The 23,462-nt window shown below is 41.4% G+C and overlaps 1 protein-coding gene across 2 annotated transcripts; it reads right to left on the bottom strand.

Annotated features, from left to right (window-relative positions):
- Nucleotides 1–238: 238 nt before the first annotated feature.
- On the bottom strand, nt 239–21,178 carry abhd18 (abhydrolase domain containing 18). Of its 2 annotated transcripts, none has more exons than XM_083980136.1 (13): nt 21,071–21,178; nt 17,053–17,161; nt 15,823–15,907; nt 15,637–15,737; nt 14,134–14,209; nt 13,253–13,365; nt 11,560–11,698; nt 11,354–11,443; nt 9,226–9,327; nt 7,663–7,841; nt 5,191–5,327; nt 3,196–3,358; nt 239–1,172 (listed from the first exon to the last, which is right to left on the bottom strand). In XM_083980136.1, exons 2-13 carry the CDS (start codon nt 17,142–17,144, stop codon nt 1,115–1,117), a joined length of 1,335 nt encoding a protein of 444 aa, XP_083836262.1. In that variant the 5' UTR covers nt 17,145–17,161; nt 21,071–21,178; the 3' UTR covers nt 239–1,114. The 2 variants fall into 2 exon arrangements, with proteins under 2 accessions (XP_083836262.1, XP_083836263.1); XM_083980137.1 differs by lacking the exon at nt 21,071–21,178 and adding an exon at nt 20,516–20,550.
- Nucleotides 21,179–23,462: the final 2,284 nt, after the last annotated feature.

The following is a 23,462-nucleotide window of genomic DNA, read 5'->3' as shown; positions in this document are numbered from 1 at the left end:
CAGCAGCTCATCAGTCAGCTGGATCCGATAAGAGTTTAGCTTCAAGGTGTCACACACACACAAGTTCAGTCAGAGAGGAATTCTCCCTGTGAGGTTGGGCCTGTCTGAAGCTGTACAGACTCTGCTGCTTTCTCCTCACAGCAGAAGAAGCACAGGTGGAATCCACAGCATTACTTACAGCTGTGTTTTATTCAGATGAGCCACATCCAGCTCTGCCCTCTGCCCTGGATTCATCAACAGAGCCAGAGTTCATTCTCTCTCGGCTTAACCTCAGCTTCCTGCTGTGATGTCAAAGGGTCATAAAAGAGTTTCCACTGTCGGATGGAGGAGAGACGCTGCAGGAAGCGGCTTCAGCAGGTTTTTACAGGACCGTCCCACTGGTTTCACTACAAATCACTTGACCAAAACAATGCTCCTCCATTCATTTCTGCACAATTTGAAAAAAAAAAGTGTAATCCAGTCGGCATCGACTGTCTTAATGAAGAGAAAATGGTTCATATAAATGTATAGGTTAAGACCCAAGAGTCAAAACGTCCTCCAAAAACCCAAAACATGAAGAGCTGCCTCTGAATAATCAATGACATGACACACAGACTGGGTCACAGTCCAGAATACTTTTGGGTCCTACTGGCCTAGGATTTGTGTAAGGCTGAAACACAGCAGTGGGGTCCTGTAAAGACAAAATACACACTGTGCCACTGTCTGAGCAGTAAATACTGAGTACGAATAAATTCAGTCAATCATAAATTTTATCAAAAATCGGAGGGATTATAAATCACTGTGAAATCTGTTCTCATTTATTATCATATCTGTCATATTTTACATTCCTGATATATCCTAGTCAGTACTGATGTTTATCAGATACTGTGTTCATCTCTGGACTGGAGGAACTGCTCAGTGTCCAGTGGTCCAGAGTGAATCTAGAGGTCTAAGTGTTCTGGTGGGAACCTTCACAACATATTTGTTAGTTTGTGGGTACCAAGGCACACAGCCATCCCTCTGCAGAGGCAGATGGAACCATCAGCTGACAGACACACATCCTCACTGTCATACTTGACGCTGCAGCCTCTGATGTGTGGACAGGCTTGGGGCTTCAGGCTGCAGGCTGACTCCATTAGTGCAGGTCGGGATATTTGAGGCAAAATCTGTTGAATGCGTCGTATATGGCCTGTCTGGAAATGAAGCAGATATACAGTCATTCATCATTCATTATTAATCATTCTTTAGTCAAGTCTTGTGTGGTACTTCTGGACCTGTCAATCTTTATCTTTCATTTCCTCCTATTTCTTTTTTTGTATTTTTTATGTTAAGAATTTCTGTATTATGTTTTTTACTTGGAAGACCACTGCTGTTGTTTGTACATAGGGGAGGCATTTTTATAAGCCTTTTTTGGCTTCTACTCCTCCTGCACAATGTTAATTTCATTATTTTCATTGTTTTTATGCAGGCTATATAATGTGCTCTGCTGTTGTATCACGTATACTAAAAAGAAAGAAAAATTGTGATGAAATGTATGTATTCTGAATGGTAATTGGGGCGGGACCTGATAAGCTTTATGCTTCTCCCGTTTTCCCTTTCGCTCATGTGCTTGTATTGTAAGGGAAGGGAAAAAAATCGATTCACATAAATATCGCAATATCTTTTTAGACGATTTTTTAATTTTTTTTTTTCAAAAATCGATTATTTTTTTGAATTTCTTTTTTTTTTTTTTTTTTTTTTGAATATTGTGCAATGTGCATTTGTTTGTGTGCAGATAAATGTTAAAAATGCAGACTAAAAATCGAGAGTATCGGCAATATCGTAGAATCGCAATTTAAATCGAATCGCCATCCAAAAAATCGTAGAAGAATCGAATCGGGAGAAAAGCATATCGTATCCTATTGTATTGTGTAACTGAAATTGTGTGTGATGAAGTCTGATTCAACTAACATGTCCGAAATAAATAAATAAATAAACTAAACTAGATTCAGCTCTGAAACGATGGAACGGGGCAAAGAAATAATCATGTCCAACAGTAAACAGTTTGTGAATCTGAGAATCTGTTTTCTCCATGAAAAGAGAAATTCACCTCCACTCATGCAGATGAAGGAAGAATGCAGATGTTGACTCAAGCAAAACCAAACAGAATCACTGCCAGAAGGACAAGCTGCTGTATGATCCATGAGTGAAACAATCAGTCAGCACCATGACTGAGTGTTTCCACCTTAGAGACTCAGACAGCCAGGGTTTTAGACAACAATACAGTTTTTCTCAATTGCTAGAACACTGTCTGAACCACATGCTCAGTGACCTGAACCCATTATTGAACTGCTCGCCCTTTTGACAGAACCTAACACACTTTAGTTAGACACAACTTACAAACATATTCTCACCCACTAAAAACACATGTTGCACTGTGATGCCCTTGTGTTGCATTATAGTAAGCACAGGTAGCAAAAGTGAAACTCAATTACAGCACAGGAGTCTAAACTTAAACACAGCACTCAAAACTGATCACACTGTAGCTAATGATGTGAAGGAACCAGTATAAACCAGTTCAGGAGCCCTGGTTATTGAAGTTTCACTATAGAAACAATCAGAGAGGTGAGTCCTGTGTCCTGACCCCCTGTAGAATATATACATATATATATATTTTTTTTAACTAGAAGAGCTAAACAGATTTTTGTTTTGCAAAAAGCATTTTCCTATTGTGAACATAAAGATTATTTCTACATCTTTTGTGATTTCCTTTTTTCTATGTTGTGTGTAATGACTGTTCAGTAGTGTTTTTCATTTTGATTGGCTCGGGGTCTGATCTGACAACAGTGTTTGTTTTGAGCCGTTTTGAACTGTTTTGAGGCAATAGTTTGGTTTTTCAAGAAGAGTCAGAGGTTTTGTGAATGTAGTTTGAAAACTGGGTTTTGTGTTTACAGTTTGCAGAAAAGGATGGAAGGTTTCAAGAAATGTGTCTTAGCAATAGAGAAAAAGTGTAAAAGATGCTAACTATGCTAGCAGACTCTGATCTGTCTGCTGGTCTGCGCTTCTGGTCTCAGCAGACTGACCCTTTACTCCTCCAAAACAACACACCTTCAACACTGACAGTCACACGACCAAAGAGACACATATCAAGTAAGATCAAATTGACTATTACATCACACACACACACACACACACAACCTCCCATCTGATTTGCTCTGCTTTAAGTCAGCGGTTTACCTGAATACGTTCTGTTTGAATAGGTATGCACTGATGTGTCCTCCATTCAGATATCTGACTTCACACTCAGGCCAGATCTCCTGCAGACTGAGGACTCCTGTACGAGGGATGTAGGCGTCCTCTTTGGCCTGGACCACGATGATGAGACTGGTGTCTACAGGGACTGGGACACAGGGACAGATACCTTTTTATGATACTTGTTTACACTGACAAATGACACGCAAGTGTTGGTGAAACCAGTGTGACATGGAGCATGATTCTACTGCAGGTCATTAGAGTTGTTCTACCAGAAGTCTGGGCTTGTATAATGTTAGTAGTAGTTCAGTGATAGGAAGCTGCAGGGCAGACTGCTCAGCACAGGCCTGACTGCTGACTGGATGCAGTGTGTATGGTCCTGTCCTCTGAGCTGGAACAGCTAGCTCTGTCATGATAATCAGGAACACTGTTACCATGTCCACATGTAAACTGTGTTTTCGGTCCTTAAAGGGATACGCCAACATTTTTTTTTCGTGTCTTGCCTCACTCCCGAGTCCATGACCAGCAGATAGACACCATCCTTTCGACTGTGCGTGCAGTAACAAGGGAGATATGGGCAGAGCTGGCGCACCGCTAATTAGCTTAGCTCAAACGCTGGAAGGTAGCGTAGGTAGCGTTAGGCTGCCTCCTACCCAAGCCGAAATCAGCGGACCGATCTTCATCTCAGAGCTGACAAAACTCTCCGGTAATGGGGCGTTCAGACCAAAAGCTTCAAAATACGCTCTTGACGCTCTTGACGCTTTTCCGCGACGCTGGTGGTCTGAACACCCTGGCGTTTTTGACGCGCGTCAAAGAAGTTGACGTCGGTTGTGGTTGGTTGAGTGGGGGACATCTACACTCTGATTGGTTGCCGCTGCTCCGCATCATCGCTCATTAGCATAAAGTTCAGGAGATTTCAACTTTCTCCTGACGCTCTCGCCGCCAAAACGCGACGCCAACGCCTTTGACGCTCTTCAACGCTCCTCGACGCTGGTTCTCATTGAAAATGAATGACTTCCGGCCACCGCGACGCTCTCGACGCTTTCGGTCTGAACGCACAGTAAGGCATCTTGAGCGGTCAAATGCCGCTAACAGGACGAGATCGGTCAAAACGGAGGGTTCAAGCAAAGACGGTTTATTCTGGTTCAAGCTAGCTACATCGAGGGTAGGTTAGCTTCCTATTTCAAAGTAAAAGCACAAATTCTATCGTCATGGTTTTCTGTATGTAAAGGGCAACGGGTGTTTTATTTTGTGAAAGTAACCGGAAGTGCGTTGGTCACAACGGCTAGCTTGAGTAGCGCCGAATTCGTCCGAACAAAATGGTATTTAGACAAATGAACGACACACTGCTGATCTAAACGGCTACTTTCTCACCTAAAAATGTTTGAAATGTGGATAAAGTGATATATTTACAGAGTTTAGAGCTAAAATGAAATCAGCTTCTGACTGCTGATTTTGGCTCAGGTAGGAGGCAGGCTAACACTACCCATACACTTCCAGTGTTTGAGCTAAGCTAATTAGCGGTGCACCAGCTCTGCCAGTATCTCCCTTGTTACTGCATGCACAGTCGAAAGGATGGTGTCTATGTGCTTGTCATGGACTCGGGAGTGAGGCAAGACACGAAAAAAAAAAAAAATTGGCGTATCCCTTTAACGGAGACATATCATGCTCCTTTTCCACAAATTAAAATAGTTCCCAGGTGTATAAAGACATGTCTGTTACATGCTTCAGTCAAAATACCCCAAGGATCAAACATCACAGCTCTTTTCATCTTCTCAAAACAGCCCTGTTCACAACGGCTGGTTCTCACATTCTCACATTTTGGGGCCAGAAGGCAAAACAAACAATCTCCGCCTGCTGGTGTGGCTGCAATGTACAGCGTTTTTTTCGCGTTTACATCTGAACAGAGATTTTTTTTTTTTTGGTGCTGGTGTGGAAGTGATTTTTTTTTTTTAAACAGAGGAGGGAAAAAGAACTCACCAGAGAAGTTGGCCATGTGTGTACATTCATCCATCACTCCCTTCATGAAGCTTATTGACTCTCTGTGCAGTGATGGCCGAGAGCATTTGGCCGGATCTGTCTTCGTCCTGTGCAGTGTGTTGTTGGCCTGAAAGCTTCTAAGAGAAGAATAAAAAGATAAAATATCAAACTGTGTCATTGGAGCAACCGGTAACAGCAGCAGCATGAAAATCCTAACAAGGTCATCAAAATTGTAAATATAACATCACTGATGTGATTCTGATGGAAAAAAAATCGATGAATCAGATATCAACAAAATGTTGTGAAATAAGTGATAATAACAGTGTGAGATTAAACTACTAAACCGCTTGCACACACACGCACATGAATGTAAACAGACACATGGACTGAGAAAGGGTCAATGATATTCTTGGAGGTGTACCATGCTGTCCTGCTGGTACACTGTAAAGCCATTTAACACGCATGACAGACTACAACAGGTTTTGCATCAGCAACAACACTTCCTGTTTTGTCTACGACCTATAGGAAGCTGGTCCTCGTATACCTGCAGGCAGGTGTTGGCAGGATTCATGTCCCCCACACAACTCACAGCCACCGGCCTGTTGATGGGATGCAGAGCGGCAGGCCCACAGGTGCAATGACTTACTTTGTGAAATTCAGTCATATGCAGATGATTCTGTAATTTATATTCATGCAAAGACTAAGTCCACCAAAGACAAAGCAGCTGCCAAACTCAATGCAACAATGATAGATACACATCAACAGCTTGTTGATCCACAGCTGTGTCTACAAGAAGAGAAGACAGTTGAGGGGGAAGGTTTCTGCAGTTTGACTCATTACAGGGACGTAATGGACTAATTTGCGGATCGCTTTTTTTCTTTATTTTCTATTATTGATTTGTATTATACCTCTGCTTCAACAAGTTCTGCACTAAATATCTCTCTGACCTTGCTGCATTTATGAATGTAGGAGGGATGTGGTGATGGTGGTGCTACACAAGTGGTCATAAACACTATTCTGATGTTTATGGACTGTGATTCCTTCTGTAACAGTGGTACAGTGGACATTGGACAAGCTCACTGTTTTTACTTCAGCCACACCAACACTGTGTTGGGCCCCCTGTCAAGTCAATCTACTACCTTATTCTTTAATGGGATAGTTCAGCCAAAATTGAAATTGCACTCATTATCTACTCACCCTCATGTGGACTAAGGGCTGGGAGAAGTTTCAGAGTCCTCCGTGGCTTCTCTGAGTTACAGGGGGTCTCGGCGTAGCAGTGCATGTCCATATAACGGTTGCAAATGGATACCAACTGTCTTCATAACAAAAAGACACACCAAAAAACATCCAAATACCTCCATGCTGCTCGTATGTAATGTCCGTCTTTTATTGAAGCCCCGAAATGCGACTCCCTGTAACTCAGAGAAGCCACGGAGGACTCTGAAACTTAGTCGACATGAGGGTGAGTAGATAATGAGTGAAATTTCAATTTTGGGTGAACTATCCCTTTAATGCTTAGAGATACTGTTCATCATTTCTATTGTAAAATATAAGACATAATAAAAATGTGAGTCACAGAAAGATGGTTTTAAGTTTGAGTATTTTTCACAAGGACATCCTCTGCATCCAACCACGTGTGTGGAGAAATGGTTCATTCCGATGCTAATGTGGTATTATCTTTGATTCTACCTAATCGTTCCAACGTGAACAGAAATAACTAGACACAACCTGGCACGTCTTAGGTATGGGGAATCAGCAGCAAAACTATATAAGTATCAAATGATCATTAGTCTTGTCATGCACACAGTGGTGCATGACAAGCTGGCCTGGTCTCAAGCAAAAGGTTCAACACTGAAACAAGAGTCAGCTCACTGGAACATAACCAACAGGTGTTTGATCTCCTGAAAACTGTCCCTGAAGGAATCCAAACTGGGAGGGGCTTATGGTAAAGGTGAGGCAACCACTCCCATGGTGGCCAGATATTTCATAATGTCACCCAAAGGCATCTTTCGTTATTATTTTGTTTGCTGAGAGGCAGAAGTGACAGAGTGAGTCTTTCACTGCATCTGCAACATACAACACTGACACACTTACAGTAATGTTGATTCATGTGTGACCCCCCCCCCCCAAAAAAAAAATATGCATCTACATAAGCAAGCAATTATCAATAGGGTTAGGGTTAATAACACTGGCATCTATCAGAACCATGTGCTAGAAGCCCTAATTATAGACTATAGTATCTTAGCGAGACATACAGTATGTACAGAATGACTAGGTGTTTCATTCTTCTGATCTTACCAATGTTATGTTTAGAATGTGCTGTGTCACTGAAGCATGTGGAACGTAAGAGGAAAGTCACAGGTGTATTTTTGAGTAAAAGGGGCTGTTACACATAGAACATTTCCAAGTTTTTACATTTTAAGTGCATGAGACATTGAGAAGTTTTTATTCACAGTGAATTTTCTTGTTTACCTTGGGAGAGAGTCCAAGCCCGTCCCTCTACTGTTGACGGATGATAATAAATGGTCTCCACCAAACAATAAGCCATGGCCAGCCACAGATTCCCCTTTGTCTCCTCCAGACAGACCCAGCAGATGTTCTATAGGCTCGCCGCTCTTCATGATGGCTCGACCCATCTTAAAGGAATCAGCCTGATGGATGAGAGCACACACACACATCAGAGGGAGAGCTTCCTCGAGAGTCATTGAAATGTACCAGTGTTTGTTATCAATGGACAGTTCCTCCAAATGTTTATCTGTTCACCATTAAGATCTATGAAGATCTGGAACGTGTCCTGATGAAACAAGCAATAAATACATTGTAGTTTAAAGGGATAGTTCAGCTTTTTTGGAGTCGGGTTGTATGAGCTACAAATGCCCAATAAGTACACTAGATGCACTGGGAAGGTCTCTAATTAATGTGGATGAATCTATGTTACCCACACTTGTTAATGGGTCAATTTTCGATAAATATATCATTTTGTCCTTATCGTTATTTTGTTATTATTATTAGCGGTGGAAATGCTGGGCGAGCTGGCCAGCATTTCCTACTTTCGGTTTTGCGGACGCTGCCCATCATCACCGTTTATGGTGGGAACTACGACGGTATCTGATCGTCTTCCAAACTCTGACTTTTATTCTTGATGAATGAGAACATTCTTGGCAAATGTTTTGGCTTTCGTCCGTCTTGCGCCGGTCCAAGAATTTTACGGTGCGCACGGAGGCTCATGGGAAATGTAGTGTGGAAACACTTTGCTTTCCAAAACTCCTTGTTGTCCCTTTAATGGGCCTTTGTAGCTCATACAACCCCACTTCAAAAAAGCTGAACTATCACTTTAATGCCAACATGAAACATCACGTTTCAAAAAAATGTCTTTTGCTTGATTGAAAAATCTGCTACCTACTCGTTACAATGGATACAATGGATACCACATACAGTAAATGGACATCCATGTTAAAAGCCAGTGTTAAAGGGATAGTAGCATTTTTTTTAAAAGTGGGGTTGTATGATCTACAAATAGCCCCTAAGTACTTTAATTGCAGTAGAAGACTCTCTGCACTCCTCCCGTTAGCAACGCCAGCCCATAATAGCCCTGCCCAGAGATTTACAACATACAGTGTTGTGAACAGACCCAAAGAAATTTTCACGGCCTAAAAGAGGTTTTACATGAAAAAAAATTCACAGTTCCATTGTTCGCTATAAGGCCGTGAAAATAGGCCGTTTCTTTGGGTCTGTTCACAACACTGTATGTTGTAAATCTCTGGGCAGGGCTATGGGCTGGCGTTGCTAACGGGAGGAGTGCAGAGAGTCTTCTACTGCAATTAAAGTACTTAGGGGCTATTTGTAGATCATACAACCCCACTTTAAAAAAAATGCTACTATCCCTTTAATAGATCCATGTGTTTACCGCAACTATGACAACGACTGAAGCCATGGAAACATAAACATACAATTTCGCCGGAAGTGCAAAACCGTTTTGTCGTTCGGAAAAAGTGGATAAGTAAGGAATGTTGAAAAAAGCCAACGGCAACGTACCCCACAGTACTCCAACAGGTTGATGATCTCCTCCTCATACACTGAGTTGATAGCATACTGCTTCTCCAGCTCTGCCCAGTTCACTGCTTTACTCAGCACACCCTGGACACACACACACACACATACACACACCATCACACAGAGCACCACTGGCTAAAATCCTAAATGACAGTTAAAACCTGTCTTTGCTGCAGGGCTTCATGGTACTTTTGAACCCATTCTCTCCCACATGAAAGGATAGCATTACTTTTTTATTTTTTATTTAACAAATCTAAAAAATACAAACATGCCTGTATGTACTCTGAGATGTCCACTCTCCTCCCTCCTTGTGTACAACAAAGATGCCTATATGAGTGTGTAATGGTATCTTGCGGCGTTCCAGTACTTTAGTAAGTCACTGTAGTGTTAGAGTGAGAGAGAGCAGCTTGAGAGTTGCATGCTGTGGATGAATGCACACAGCAGGGCAAACAAGGCCAACAGTGCTAAAAATAGATATTCAAATACAACTAGAAACTGCAATATCTGAAATGTGATTGCTGCAGCTCAACTGCACTGCTGGCTGCAGTTAGCATGAAGCAGCTGGAATTGTATGCAGAGATGGGAAATGAGAAGGTAAACTAGTGAGAGCCATCAAAGTTTAAATGGATGTAACAGTCTACGAGTGACCTGTTTAAAGTGTGAACACATTTTTTACAGGAAAGTGACAATATTTTTTATTGAATGTAAGTCTTTAGAATGCACTGTTTTATATGATACTTTTTTCTCTGTCATGAATTCATGCCACCACTGACTGATAATTGACTGGTCTCTTTAGTTCTACACAAAGGAACAGGAAATGAGCTTCCAAGACTTGATTCAGCACTTAATTACTAAAGAAAATAATTTTACTAAAGCTGTTTACAATGAACCAGACCATATCAGTGTCCCTTTGCTTGGTATGGGCAGAGGACAGCTGCTTTATTCTGAGCTGCCTGGCTGTCACATGAGACCATATCATTGAATAATAGTCTCAGTGTGCCGACTTAGATGTTTGGTCAATAGCTAAATGTAGTAAATGTTTTATAGCAGTTACATGCCAGGCCAGCTAATTTTATTTACAGTTATCTGCTGCTATATTCCTAATTAACACTGACATTGGTGGACTATAGGACTAATCGCCTTGTTGTTTACAACTACTTCCGGGTAGAAAACCAGCATGAGAACAATAGTGACGGACGAGAGTTTCACTAGGCTATATCTAATTTTTCATGTCACTATATCACCGTTTAGACTAATCTGATGTTTGTAAAGTTTATAAAACCAATGATTGGACAAACATTACTATTTATGTGTGCACATGTTTGTAATTAGTCATGGTTATCATAGATTAGCTGGGCTAACGGTTAGCTAGCTGTTTAACTTTAATAACTCAGTGACTCAATAAACGCTCCATGAAAAAATATTTTCTCCAGCAGATATCTGAGTTCCAACATGACTGAGCTAACTGGAGTAGTTTCATGTCGTGTCCCACAACGGGAGGGTTTTAACAGCTGACGTCCTGGTGTTAGCTTAGCTTCCGCCGTTAGCTTAGCTACCGCCGTCAGCTGCCCCTGTTAGCTGAGCCACTGATGCTTTCTAGACACTGTGATTCCCCCAAACTGAATGAATACAACACATAGCAACACAAAACACACACACAGAAATAGTAATGTTTCTTCAATCATTTCAGATTTGTCTAAACGGTGATAGGGCGTGAAAAATATGATATATAGCTAAACTCTCGTTCGTTACTACTGTTCTCATTCAAATTACGTGCTGGTTTTCTACCCGGAAGTAGAATGTAAACAACAAGGCGATTCGGTCTATTCCTTCAAATATAGAACACTACTGTTCATAATGATTCAAAAGGTTAACAGTTATTTAAACTGAAACATTAAAATGGTTATAATACCACCTGACACTTTCTACTGCTGAAACACAGAAGTATAGATTTAGAGTGGGTCAGAGTGAGACCACATTGGACCAGTCACGGCTCCAAACAACCGGGAAGAAGGAGAGACAGTTACATCATCCCATCTACACTGTTTGATGATGTCACCTGGTAACTAAATGTCTTGTCACTGTGTGGAAACTACAGAGCGTGTGTTACCGTGGTAAAGACACTGGAGGCAGTGGACCAGGACAAACAGGGAATCAGAGGGATGGGCTTTGGCCAGTTTGTTACTGCCAGGGACGCCATCTGGACACAGAGGAAAACAACACAGCTCACGAAAAAGCCCATCTCTGGGCATCTACTTCAGAGGATCGTGACAGCTTTGATAAAAAGACTGTGTGTGTGCCACTCTGGGGACTCACATATCCTCCCATGGAGATGCCAGTCATTCCCAGAGGCCAGTATCCTTCTCCATGCAGCCAGTGGAGCAGCACTGTTGACTCCAGGATCAGAGCACCTCCCATTACAAACAGGTCCGACACATTCTTCAGACTGGACCTCCTAAACAACACACACATAATGTTTACATTCACTTCAGACTGCATTTATTTCAGCTTGAATATCTGAAGCCATTAAAGTCTCTGAAATAGAGATTTAAAAGTCTTGTACGGTGGCCTATGAGGACAAACCACATACATCATTAAAGGGATAGTAGCATTTTTTTTTTAAGTGGGGTTGTATGATCTACAAATAGCCCCCAAGTACTTTAATTGCAGTAGAAGACTCTCTGCACTCCTCCTGTTAGCAACGCCAGCCCATAATAGCCCTGCCCAGAGATTTACAACATACAGTGTTGTGAACAGACCCAAAGAAACGGCCTATTTTCACGGCCTAAAAGAGGTTTTACCTGAAAAAAAAATACACAGTTCCATTGTTCGCTATAATATAATTTTTTCCAGCCCTTCAAAGTGCAGGAAAAACACAGTTTTTATTTGGACCTAACCAACTCACGTATCCCTCCGCCCAGGGTTAGCACCCGCCGATCAGCATTTGCTGCGAAAACAACTCCATCTCATAACGTTCCATTATTATCTCATAGCGTGGTGAATGTGCCAGTCGCAACTTGTCCACCAGAGTTGTTGGATTGTGTATTTTTATCTCTAAGACTATAGGGATTATTGCAATGGGCGAATTTGCCAAAATGTTGAAATATCCCTTTAATGTTTATACTTTCTTCTTAGGGGCCACCAGAGTTTCAGATTTACACTCATAGTTCTCATAGGCAACACACACATGAAGTCATTATTTCAGTTATTTCATTCATCTGTAAATGTAACATTTACGCAGCTTGTAGCATTTTTGCTTTTTCTTCTACATTTACTTGTCATTTAAAAAAGAAAAGCTCCTTTTTTTCTACTTGTCTGAAAATAAAAACTCATACAGTCAATAGAGTGCGACAGGTTGAACTTACAGTTGGTCTTTGGGTTTACGGTAGCCATGTGAAGGGTCAGTCAAGGATCAGACACATGTTCATAGGCAGCAAAGATAACACAAACATTTGACTAGATAACAGAGCTGAACAGACGCTGCATGTCTTCCTTATACACACTGATCCCTGATCTGCTTTCACCAACACAGCCTCTTATCGTCTGCATCAGGTGTTAGCTTCCAAAGCATGGAAACACAAGCCTGATAAGGAAGAGGGCAATGTCAGAGTGCAGTGACATTACACAATGTCCATTGTTCCTTCTCTTTACAAAGTGGTGTTACATGTTGAATTCTTAGAGAGCAAAAGACTTAGACTTCATCTGCTCCTTCAGTGGCCTGTTGTCATGTTTGGCTGCGGCTGAATCAGCTGGTTCAGAAGGATGAGACCGGTGATGTGACTGGCTGAAATGTTTTGAATCAAACATCATCGTCCTCTGATCTCACCCAGCTAGCTGCACTTTGCACTCGCTGCTGCTACATGAACTATAAACAGCAGACGGAGACACCCACACACTCAAACAATGACCTAGTGTTTGTGCAATCCAAACAGTGTTTCTAATGCAACACTGTAGGCAGCATCTATCAGGGTCTATCAGGGTCTATCAGGGGGTGTCTGTCCAGCAGAACTGACCGATGACAATCAACAGAAGGATATAATAAGGATTCTCCAGAAGCAGTGAAGCCATTCCTGCCTCTTTGATCATGGGCCGGGCCATCAGTGTCCGCCGCCGCCAGAAAAACTACACACACAGACAACAAACAGTCATTAAAGGGATAGTTCAACATTTTGGCAAATTGGCCCATTGCCATGATTGCTATAGTCATAGCAGTAGGTTCGTTACCTTTAATTGTCGGTGCAAGCTGTTTTTAGAACGGTGGAGCAGAGTCGTGAGCTGCTCACAGCTACGCTACGGAGGCTCATGGAACTTCTTGGTTTCCCTCATCAAACTCATCAAATACACAATCCGACAACTCCAAAACGCTGTCGTGGACAAGTTGTAACCTGCACATTCACCACGCTATGAGATAACAGAACGTTACCAGACAGAGTTGTTTTAGAGGGAAATTCATGCAAAACCGCTGATGCGTGTTGCCTTCAGGGACAGTTTTTCAGCAAGCAGACTCTGTATTTACCCTGTATTTACCTAGAAAAAGGCTCTGTTTCGTAACGTTGTGTTATTATCTCATAGCGTGGTGAATGTGCAGGTCACAACTTGTCCACCAGAGCGTTTTGGAGTTGTTGGATTGTGTATTTGATGAGTTTGATGAGGGAAACCAAGAAATCCCATAAGCCTCCGTAGCGTAGCTCTGAGCAGCTCGCCCCTCTGCTCCACCGTTCTAAACATAGCTTGCACCGACAATTAAAGGTAACGAACCTACTGCTATGACTATAGGGATTATGGCAATGGGCCAGTTTGACAAAATGTTGAACTATCCCTTTAATACTTGAGATAGTGCAGACTGAATGCATCCTGCTAATCAGGTCTTGTGGAGGTTGAGGGGCTTACATGGTCTCCAGTCCCAGCCAGGTGGACACATACTGGTCTGTTCTTCTGCCACTTCCTGGGAACTATGAACTGAAACCTGGAACAACAGACATACTGTGAGGACCACAGTACACAGACACATCATGAGTCATCAACAGACAAAGGTTTACTGTAGCTGGCTTTAGTTAGTGGTTTGGGTTTAGTGCAACTGTCCAGCTGTCATCCAGGGTGTCCAGAGGTGGCCGGGCTGGGACGCAGCATGATCAGCCCTTACTCACCTGTCTCCAGGCAGAGAGGGCCACTGCTGCTCTGAGCCGTTTTACAGCACAATGCAGGCAGCACTCTGACCGGGAGAGGTGTGTGTGTCTGTGCTGTTTCTGGTTTTAACGGCACCATGATGGACAGGTGACAGGTGTGGCAGCAGGAAAAGGGCTGAACGTTTGTGTATTCTTTGACCAGGAAGTGAATGCCCATTGTTCCTTTTCACGTTGCTGACAAAAGCCAGATGTTAGCAGGTTTTTTGACCAGTGCACAAAATGCTTTTTGACCCAATATGAAACAAAAGAACTTTGTTATTAACATATTGTTGCACACCATTGGAAATGAAGCTGCTGGACATTGTTTTATTCTATTCTTGTAAATAACTGTGCATATATACATGTAATTACTGAAACATGTTTGTCTTACATCATTTCTTTATCTCTATATTTGCTATTCCTCTACTTTTTTACTTTGTATGTTACAAATGCTACTGTAACAACCAAATTCCCCACGTTATACAGTCTTATCTGTACCATAAATCTATTCTTGGATTAAAATCTCTTTGTTGTTAATACAGGTCCTTCATGGTATCAGGAAAATTGGTGTGCAATATTGCAATGACAACAGGAGTTACCATGAATGAACAAATATTGCAGGGTTGATTTAAAAGTCAATCATCAACATATTGGCTCATGTATCCACCGCTCCTTGTGACAGGTCAACTGGTCAGATGCTGAGTGAATGTTAATAATAATTAGGGCTGGGACGATATGCTTTTCTCCCGATTCGATTCTTCTACGATTTTTTGGATGGCGATTCGATCTAAATTGCGATTCTACGATATTGCCGATTCTCTCGATTCTTTGTCTGCATTTTTAACATTTATCTGCACACAAATACTGTAGGAGCCTATAAATTAACATACTCCATTATAAAGTGAACTTAAACCCTTTTCAAAACCTGTACTCTCTGTATGTAAAAAAGGCTAACAAATGCACATTGCACAATATTTAAAAAAATAAAATAAAATAACAAATAAAAAACCGTCAAAAAAGATATCGCGATATTTATGTGAATCGATAATATTATGTTATACCTACAGTATCTTGTCAGTACAGCACAGTTAATGCAGCTTTTTATTGATTCTAATATTGATTCTTCTAAGGGAAACGCTGTCTTCCAGCAACCCCAGGTCTCCTGTCTCCTTCTGTGACACCATCACATTAGAAGTGGAGATGGAGTGGACCACGTCACATGGTGTACCTGGCTTTGACGGCCTCTTTTGGCAGGATACCTGGAACCAAGTGCTCCAGAGGAGAGATGAAGAAGCCATCATGGATCAGACAGTCAGAGTGCTCCTCTGTCTGGACACAAACAGGCAAAGCAGTGAGACTCCCAACAAGAAAACACTTCCTGTACAGTGGTGAGTAGAGAGAGCAGGGTGAGTACCTTGTTGATGTAAACTGGATAGTTCTCAGGCACCAGAGCCTTGCATCTCTCTCTGTCTCCAATCAGCTTACGGAACTCAAAGATTCTGCAAAACACAAACAAGAAAAGAAAGAGAGCGTAAAAAACATTTATCAATGAAGTAGTAGGTCTTTTAGAGTTGGTCACAACACTGATGCATCTTGTTAACACCATGAGCACTGTGGTGCTGCAGAGAACCCCAAGCTACAAATCATATTCTCTGGATGTAAAGAGAAAAATATCTTAAGTGCAGAAATCACATCATTTTGAAATTTCTCCAGTGAAAATTAAACACACTGAAAAAAAATCATCCAATATGTGAGGAATTTCATTCTGAGCTGAATATTAAAGGGATAGTTCACCCAAAATTCAAATTTCAATTTCTCATTACCTACTCACCCTCATGTTGACTAAGAGCTGTGAGAAGCTCTTAGAAGAAGAGTCCTCCGTTCCCTCTCTGAGTTACGGGGGGGTCCGCGCAGCAGTATTTGTCCATATAATGGTTGTCAATGGATACCAACTTTCTTCGTCCAAAAAGACACACCAAAAAACATCCAAATACCTCCATACTGCTCGTATGTAATGTCCCTCTTGTATTGAAGCCCCGACATGAGAAATTGTTCCGCCGGTTGACACAGGAAGAGCAGTGAACCGAGACACTGGGAGCTTCCGCTACAAACAAGCTTAAAATATAGACTTATTTAATTTTTTTCTGAACAATTTCTCATGTCGGGGCTTCAATACAAGAGGGACATTACAGACGAGCAGTATGGAGGTATTTGGATGTTTTTTGGTGTGTCTATTTGGACAAAGAAAGTTGGTATCCATTCACAACCATTATATGGACAAATACTGCTGCGCGGACCCCCCTGTAACTCAGAGAAGGAACGGAGGACTCTGAAAATTCTCACAGCTCTTAGTTGACATGAGGGTGAGTAGATAATGAGTGAAATTTGAATTTTGGGTGAACTATCCCTTTAATGACGACGGCCATGGCTGCTGTGGCTGTCCTGAAACCCTGACCCTGATTCTAACTGAATTTATAACAATTTTTTTTTTTCAACTTGCTTCAGATAACATGAAATCCTTAATGACTGATATGTTGCACAGTCATTCCCAGGACAGGCTGGAGTAAGTGCATATGTGATTTATTTGGAGGAGCCTCCTGTGTGTCCTGAACAGCTGTATTTTGTTGTGTTTTGTTTTCCATACCTCCTCAGGTCTTCAGGCTTCCCCCATCCTCCAATGAAGAGTTTGGTGAGGAGCAGCCGTCTGTAAAATACATCCAGTCGGCTCACACCCATGGACCAGCACCTGGCATCTACAGGGAGAGACAGACACACTTGACTGAGAACACTCTCTCTAGCATCATCTGGCATCACAGAAGAACACAATGTGCGTCAGGTGTTCTTTGGCTTCGGTGGCTTACAAAGAGCCCAGAGCTCAGCACAGCCATTCCTTTGTTAGGGTGGACTACACTGAGCTAAAGGTTAAATAAACAGTCCACTTAGCTGCTGGTACCTGGAGTACAGAACTGATGAGGTTAAAGGGATAGTTCAACATCAGCTCACGTGACGTCTCTGCCGCACGGATCTCAAAACAATTAATTAATTAATAGAGATGCACCGATTGCTAAATTCTTGGCCGATACTGATTTCCGGTTTTTAAGGAGGTCTGACCTGCCAAAACCGGTTTTTCTGATACCGATTTTCTATCTAAGAAATAATTATAATCATACAATAGACACCATATTTGTTTGGCTTGAGTAGCCTACCCTTTCCCAAATTTAATACAAGTACCCCTCTCCCAGACAACATGCTTATATAACTGCAATTAAAACCACACTATATGATGATATCATAACCCCCTTTTCAAGAATAAAACATCACAAGTAATAAATAGAGAAAGAAGCGCTTCTGCCCCTGTGTGTGTGTGTGTGTGTTCATCTCTCGCGCTCTGTTTAGATTAATAAACACAAATAGGCTACAAACGTACACACTTTGGCCTCACGTATGTGTCAATCGCGGTGTTTTATTTTGAAAATTGACCAGATTCTCTCGTGTTTCTTTGTGTGACTTCCTGCCGAGATTGACTGCCCTATGACTATAGGGGTTACGGCAATGGGTGAATTTGCCAAAATCTTGAACTATCCCTTTAAGACCCAAACCTGTCAGGCCTGTACAACAGTAGAGGAAACACTGGGACTGCCTGAAGACTGAGTTTGTTCTACTTCTTCCTCAGAAAGCACTCCAATATGAAGCAAGTGTTTTGTGGCAGAGCAGCTTTCCCTCCACGCTGCAGAGCAGCAGCTTGAAGTGACCACTGGTTAACATGTTGGTCCATAAGAATACTGGATGTGAGCACAGAGAAGACGTGTATGGATATTCACAGATTTCTGTCACATCAAAATTCCATTATCATTATGAACTGCTCTGTGTTTATATCCAACATATATACAAATTCAACATCTAGATTGTCCAATATAAAGTTTGTCAAGTGTCTGAAAAAAACTGTCCACCTTTGGAAAGGCATCTATCTATCTATCTATCTATCTATCTATCTATCTATCTATCTATCTATCTATCTATCTATCTATCTATCTATCTATCTATCTATCTATCTATCTATCGTTCTATCGTTCTATCGTTCTATCTATCTATCTATCTATCTAGAGCTGCTGACAGATGTGCTGACAGCTGACACCGTCCGATCCTCCCTCCCTCCCTCCCGGGACAACGTCTTATGGAGACTCTGTAGGCCTATATTCTCTATGATTTTCCTCTCTTCATTTCTAACTGAAATGAAATTTGTTACAGTTTAAAAACAATAACATAGGAAATAAATTGAATGTGATAACACATGAATGTTATCAAAACAGAATAGTGAGGGGGGAAACAGACGCGCTGACACCACCAAGTGGAAACATTGTAATAATTCCTGTGAGCAGTGACCACAGCTGGCCACAGTGGTCTAAGTCAGCTGCTCACGCCCCACCTGTCATATCGCTATTCCCCACACACACACACACACACACACACACACACACACACACACACACACACACACACACACACACACACACACACACACACACACACACACACACACACACACACACACACACACACACACACACACAGAGATATATAAGCAGCTTTGTGATCAGTGATCAGTGATCAGTGCCATAAATGGAATGCATGTAAAATAAATAAATACAAAAAAGCACTATACCAAGTAAGGATTTGTAAATGCACACACAAAAAATAAATGAATGAAACCATACTGGCCAGGGTTTACACAAGATTCACTAACTGAATGGACAAAGACATCTTACTCCAGCAGGTACAACAGACTGTAGAGGACAGTGGTGTTAGATAATGATTATGACTGATGAGTTCTTTTCAATTCACTCAATGGATAAAAGATAGATAGATAGATAGATAGATAGATAGATAGATAGATAGATAGATAGATAGATAGATAGATAGATAGATAGATAGATAGATTTTTATTACAGAATTAAATTCTTCTGGGTTGACCCAAAGCTTATCAGACAGATACCTTTTGGAGAACACGCTTTTTATAAATAGGATCTAATCTGTTATTACTGGTTACTTTATTATTATCATGTTACCAATTTCTGGGGTTCCAAGCAAGCCTGTCCATAAAGAGTAAAGGTTAGAGTTTTCAGTTTTCCTAAGCAAGAGTTGGCCTCAGCAGCTTTGTGAATGGAGCTTTTCAGTAGCAGGAAAAAGAAGCTCAACGCCCACTCAAAAATGCATTGCCAAAAGTAAGCAAGCAAACCAAAGAACAAAGGAATCCTGCAGGCCTGTCATGCTCTGGTAAAAAAAAAAAAAAAAAAGAAGAAGAAAGAAGCCCACCCAGGTGCATTCTGGTCCCTTACCTGCTTATACAACTTTGTAGCCCACAGTATGCTCAAATTAAATAAAATATTAGGCTAAACATACATTAAACAACAAAAAACAACTAAGCTGAACAAATAAGGAGCAAACTAAATACATAATAACTAATACTATAATGAAATCAAACAATGTTACTAGCAAAACAAGTAAATTACAACAATTACAACAAATAAATAGCTCCTAAAGCACTTTAAAAAATCCTTCAGTTAGAAACTTTAACTTATAAGTGCCAGTACAGTGCCAGATACAACTTCTAGTGCTGAAAACACTGTTTTCTCCAAAAAAAAAAAAACATCTACGAGCTTCACTACCTTAAGATGCAGATAAAAAAGATTTGCTAGTATGGCCTGCCTGGGCTTCCATACAGGAGACAGGCAGACACATCTGAAACAAGATGCGTTTGTTTTGTTTTTTAACTTTATTTGTTGAACATCATAACAAAACAAATCCTAAGTGGTTTCCATGTCCAATAATAGTTCACAACTGTTTTCAACTATGTCAGAAAAACACAATAACCACACACAGCCCATAATAATAACCCAGGTTTTGACCTTTTGACCCGGTCTCGTGACGGCGGTGCAGCACACCGAGGTCACTAGTGTTGCGTTCACTGACTCGTCTGAAGTCACTGGAAATTTCACTACTCCTAAACTAGAGCACTTGAAGGCTCCGAGCGAGGCCTCTGGTTGTCTGGTAACAAAAGACCACTTTACGGACATCACGTAAAAGACCGACGTGATTGTTTACCTTACCATAATGTCAACCGCCAAAGAGACTGGCTGTAGCTGCACCGTGTGTCTGTCAGTCAGTCACCTCACATGACCCCCCCCCCCCCCCCCCCCCCCCCTCCCTCCCCTTTTTGGAAAGATGAGAGGAAGCAAGACAGCAGCAGAGATGCTGTTCGCCATGACAGACACAGACACAATGAAGTCAATGTGAGGGATGAGAAGCACTCCGCTCCGCTATCTATAGCTGCTGCTGAACTACCGTTAGGAGCACAGCTGTTAACTGTGGCCCAGATGACAAAGCGTGACCTCTCCACTGTTATCTACCGTTATTATACTGTCACAGTGGGAGTGGGGGGGTGAGACACAGACAGGACATTATAGCTCATCTCTGCTCCGCCGGCGGGACAGGCTGTCAAACTAAACTATCACTGTCCGAAGTTCAACTTCAGCTAGCTAACTTCACTTAGCCGCGTCCATTCATTTCAGGTTGTTTCATAAACCGGACAGACAGACAGACAGACTGGTGGACAGGGACACACAGACAGACAGACAGACACACACACAGGACAGTTACTCTACCTCACACTGGACTCGGACGGCTCCTGCCTCGTTGAGGACTTGTGTGTGTTCAGGTTAGTTAGCTACCAACTGTCGTCCCCAGAAGGTCGTTAGTCAAGCTGCAGTGGCCGTGTGTGTGTGTTTGTGTTTGAACTTCCGGTGCATTCAAAATAAAAGTGTCTTCAGTGTTTCCCTGTGAGAAGTAACCGCCACAGCCGAAGGGAAGGGAGTGAGGATGGATAAGTGAAAGATCTGACTGCACCAAAGATACTCTGAAAAATACAAAAATACAGCAAAACAAAAACAAAACAAAACACACACAAAAACAGCTCAATGATGCCATAGACATATAAAGAGATACGATCTGCATTTCCTGTCTCCCGAGTGGGCGTGGTTGTGATTGTGAAACCCTTTAGTTCAGTTCAAGTTCAGTTCAAGTGTATTTATATAGCACGTTTAAAAACAACCATTGTTGACCAAAGTGCTGTACAAGTCATATCAGACACATAATAATATCAGACACATTCAGACTCCAGATCCATAAGCATGCACAAATAAACAGTTCCACAGCATTTTTTCCCTGTTAAAAGGGTTTTCTATGGAGTTTTTCCTCAGTGGATGTGAGGGTCTAAGGACAGAGGATGTTGTTATGATGCCATGTAAAGCACTTTGAGACTAAACTGTTTGTAAAAACGGGCTATACAAATAAAATTGCCTTGCCTTGCCATACATAGCTGAGTTTCCCAAATTAACCCACACTGAAGGCCAGCGAGAAAAAGTAGGTCTTGAGCAAAGACTTGAATTGCACAACATCTTCAGCAGATGTTATGTGTCTAGGAAGCTTGTTCCAGAGCCTGGGTGCTGCGCAGCAGTATTTGTCCATAATGGTTGTCAATGGATGCCAACTTTCTTCGTCCAAAAAGACACACCAAAAAACATCCAAATACCTCCATAGTGCTCGTCTGTAATGTCCCTCTTGTATTGAAGCCCCGACATGAGAAATTGTTCCGCCGGTCAGAGCAGTAAACCGAGACAATGGGAGCTTCCGGTTTACACCGGTTTTTACCAGTTTATTCCGGTTTATACAGGTTTATACTGCTTTATTCCAGTTTATACTGGTTTATACCAGTTTATCCCGGATGATTCCGGTTTATACTGGCTTATTCCGGTTTATACAGATTTATTCCGGTATATACCGGTTTAGATCGGTTTATTCCGCCTTATACTGGCTTATTCCGGTCTATACAGGTTTATTCCGGTTTATACTGGTTTATTCCGGTTTATACCAGTTTATGCCGGTTTAGACCACTTTACTCCGGTTTATACAGGTTTATACTGCTTTATTCGGTAACACTTTACAATAACCATAGTTTATAAATGGTAAATAAAATAGACCATTTATAAATAGTAAACAGATAGTTTAATAATGTTTAATCATCATTTATAAACAGCATATAGACCAATTATAAATGGTAAATAGATAGTTTATTAATGTTTAACCATCATTTATAATTGGCAAATAGGTAGTTTATTTGAGGGTGAGTAGATAATGAGTGAAATTTCAATTTTGGGTGAACTATCCCTTTAATAATTAATCTACAATTAACAAGCAATTAAATTATGATTAATAATGTTTATTAATTATTAATGGACTATTTATTAGGGTTTGTAAAACATCTATAAAGATTAAAATGTGTATCAGTGGCACTTTGTAAATGGTTAATATTTGGTTTTTAAACCATCTATAAACATTACTTAGATGGTTATCGTAAAGTTGCAACTGATGTTTGTAATACTTAATAAATGATTAATAATTGGTTTATAAACCACCTATAAACATTACTTAGATGGCGACTTATGTTCATAATTATTTAAGGATTAATACGCTGTAATATGTAAGCGACCCGGTCGTTTTGGCTAATGCTGCGTTCCAGGCAGGCTTTTGAAACCGTAAATTACAGCTTCAAGTCACGACTTAAGACTTTGTAGCGTTCCAGGCAACCCACTCGTGTTTCTCCAACCTGTTTTACCTGTGAAAGTCACTATAACGGCCACTCGTAACTTCCGACCCATGAACTCGTACCAGATCGAACTGGTACGACTTCACAGGTCGGAAAAACACGAGTTACGAGTTGCCTTGAACGCACCATAACGTCTTGTCAGCCGATGGAGTTAGCAGCCCCCGCCCTCGTCATGGATCTATTGGTCCTCGTCCCTACGTCACCACATTCAGGCGCATCCCTTGGCTGCACACACAGCCCTTCATGCCGTTCTCTCTCCTCATTGGATACAAATTGTAGGATACGAGAAAAGTTTTCTCCTCGGCTCAGAGCAGAGCAGAGGGACTGAGAGACCCGTGTTTCGGTCCAAACACTCTATGTAAGTGATTGCTGTCGGAAGATACAACTATTTA

This window comes from Trachurus trachurus (genome assembly GCF_905171665.1).
Source record: "Trachurus trachurus genome assembly, chromosome: 10".
Taxonomy (NCBI): Eukaryota; Metazoa; Chordata; class Actinopteri; order Carangiformes; family Carangidae; genus Trachurus; species Trachurus trachurus.
This window is presented reverse-complemented; position numbering and strand designations above follow the sequence as displayed.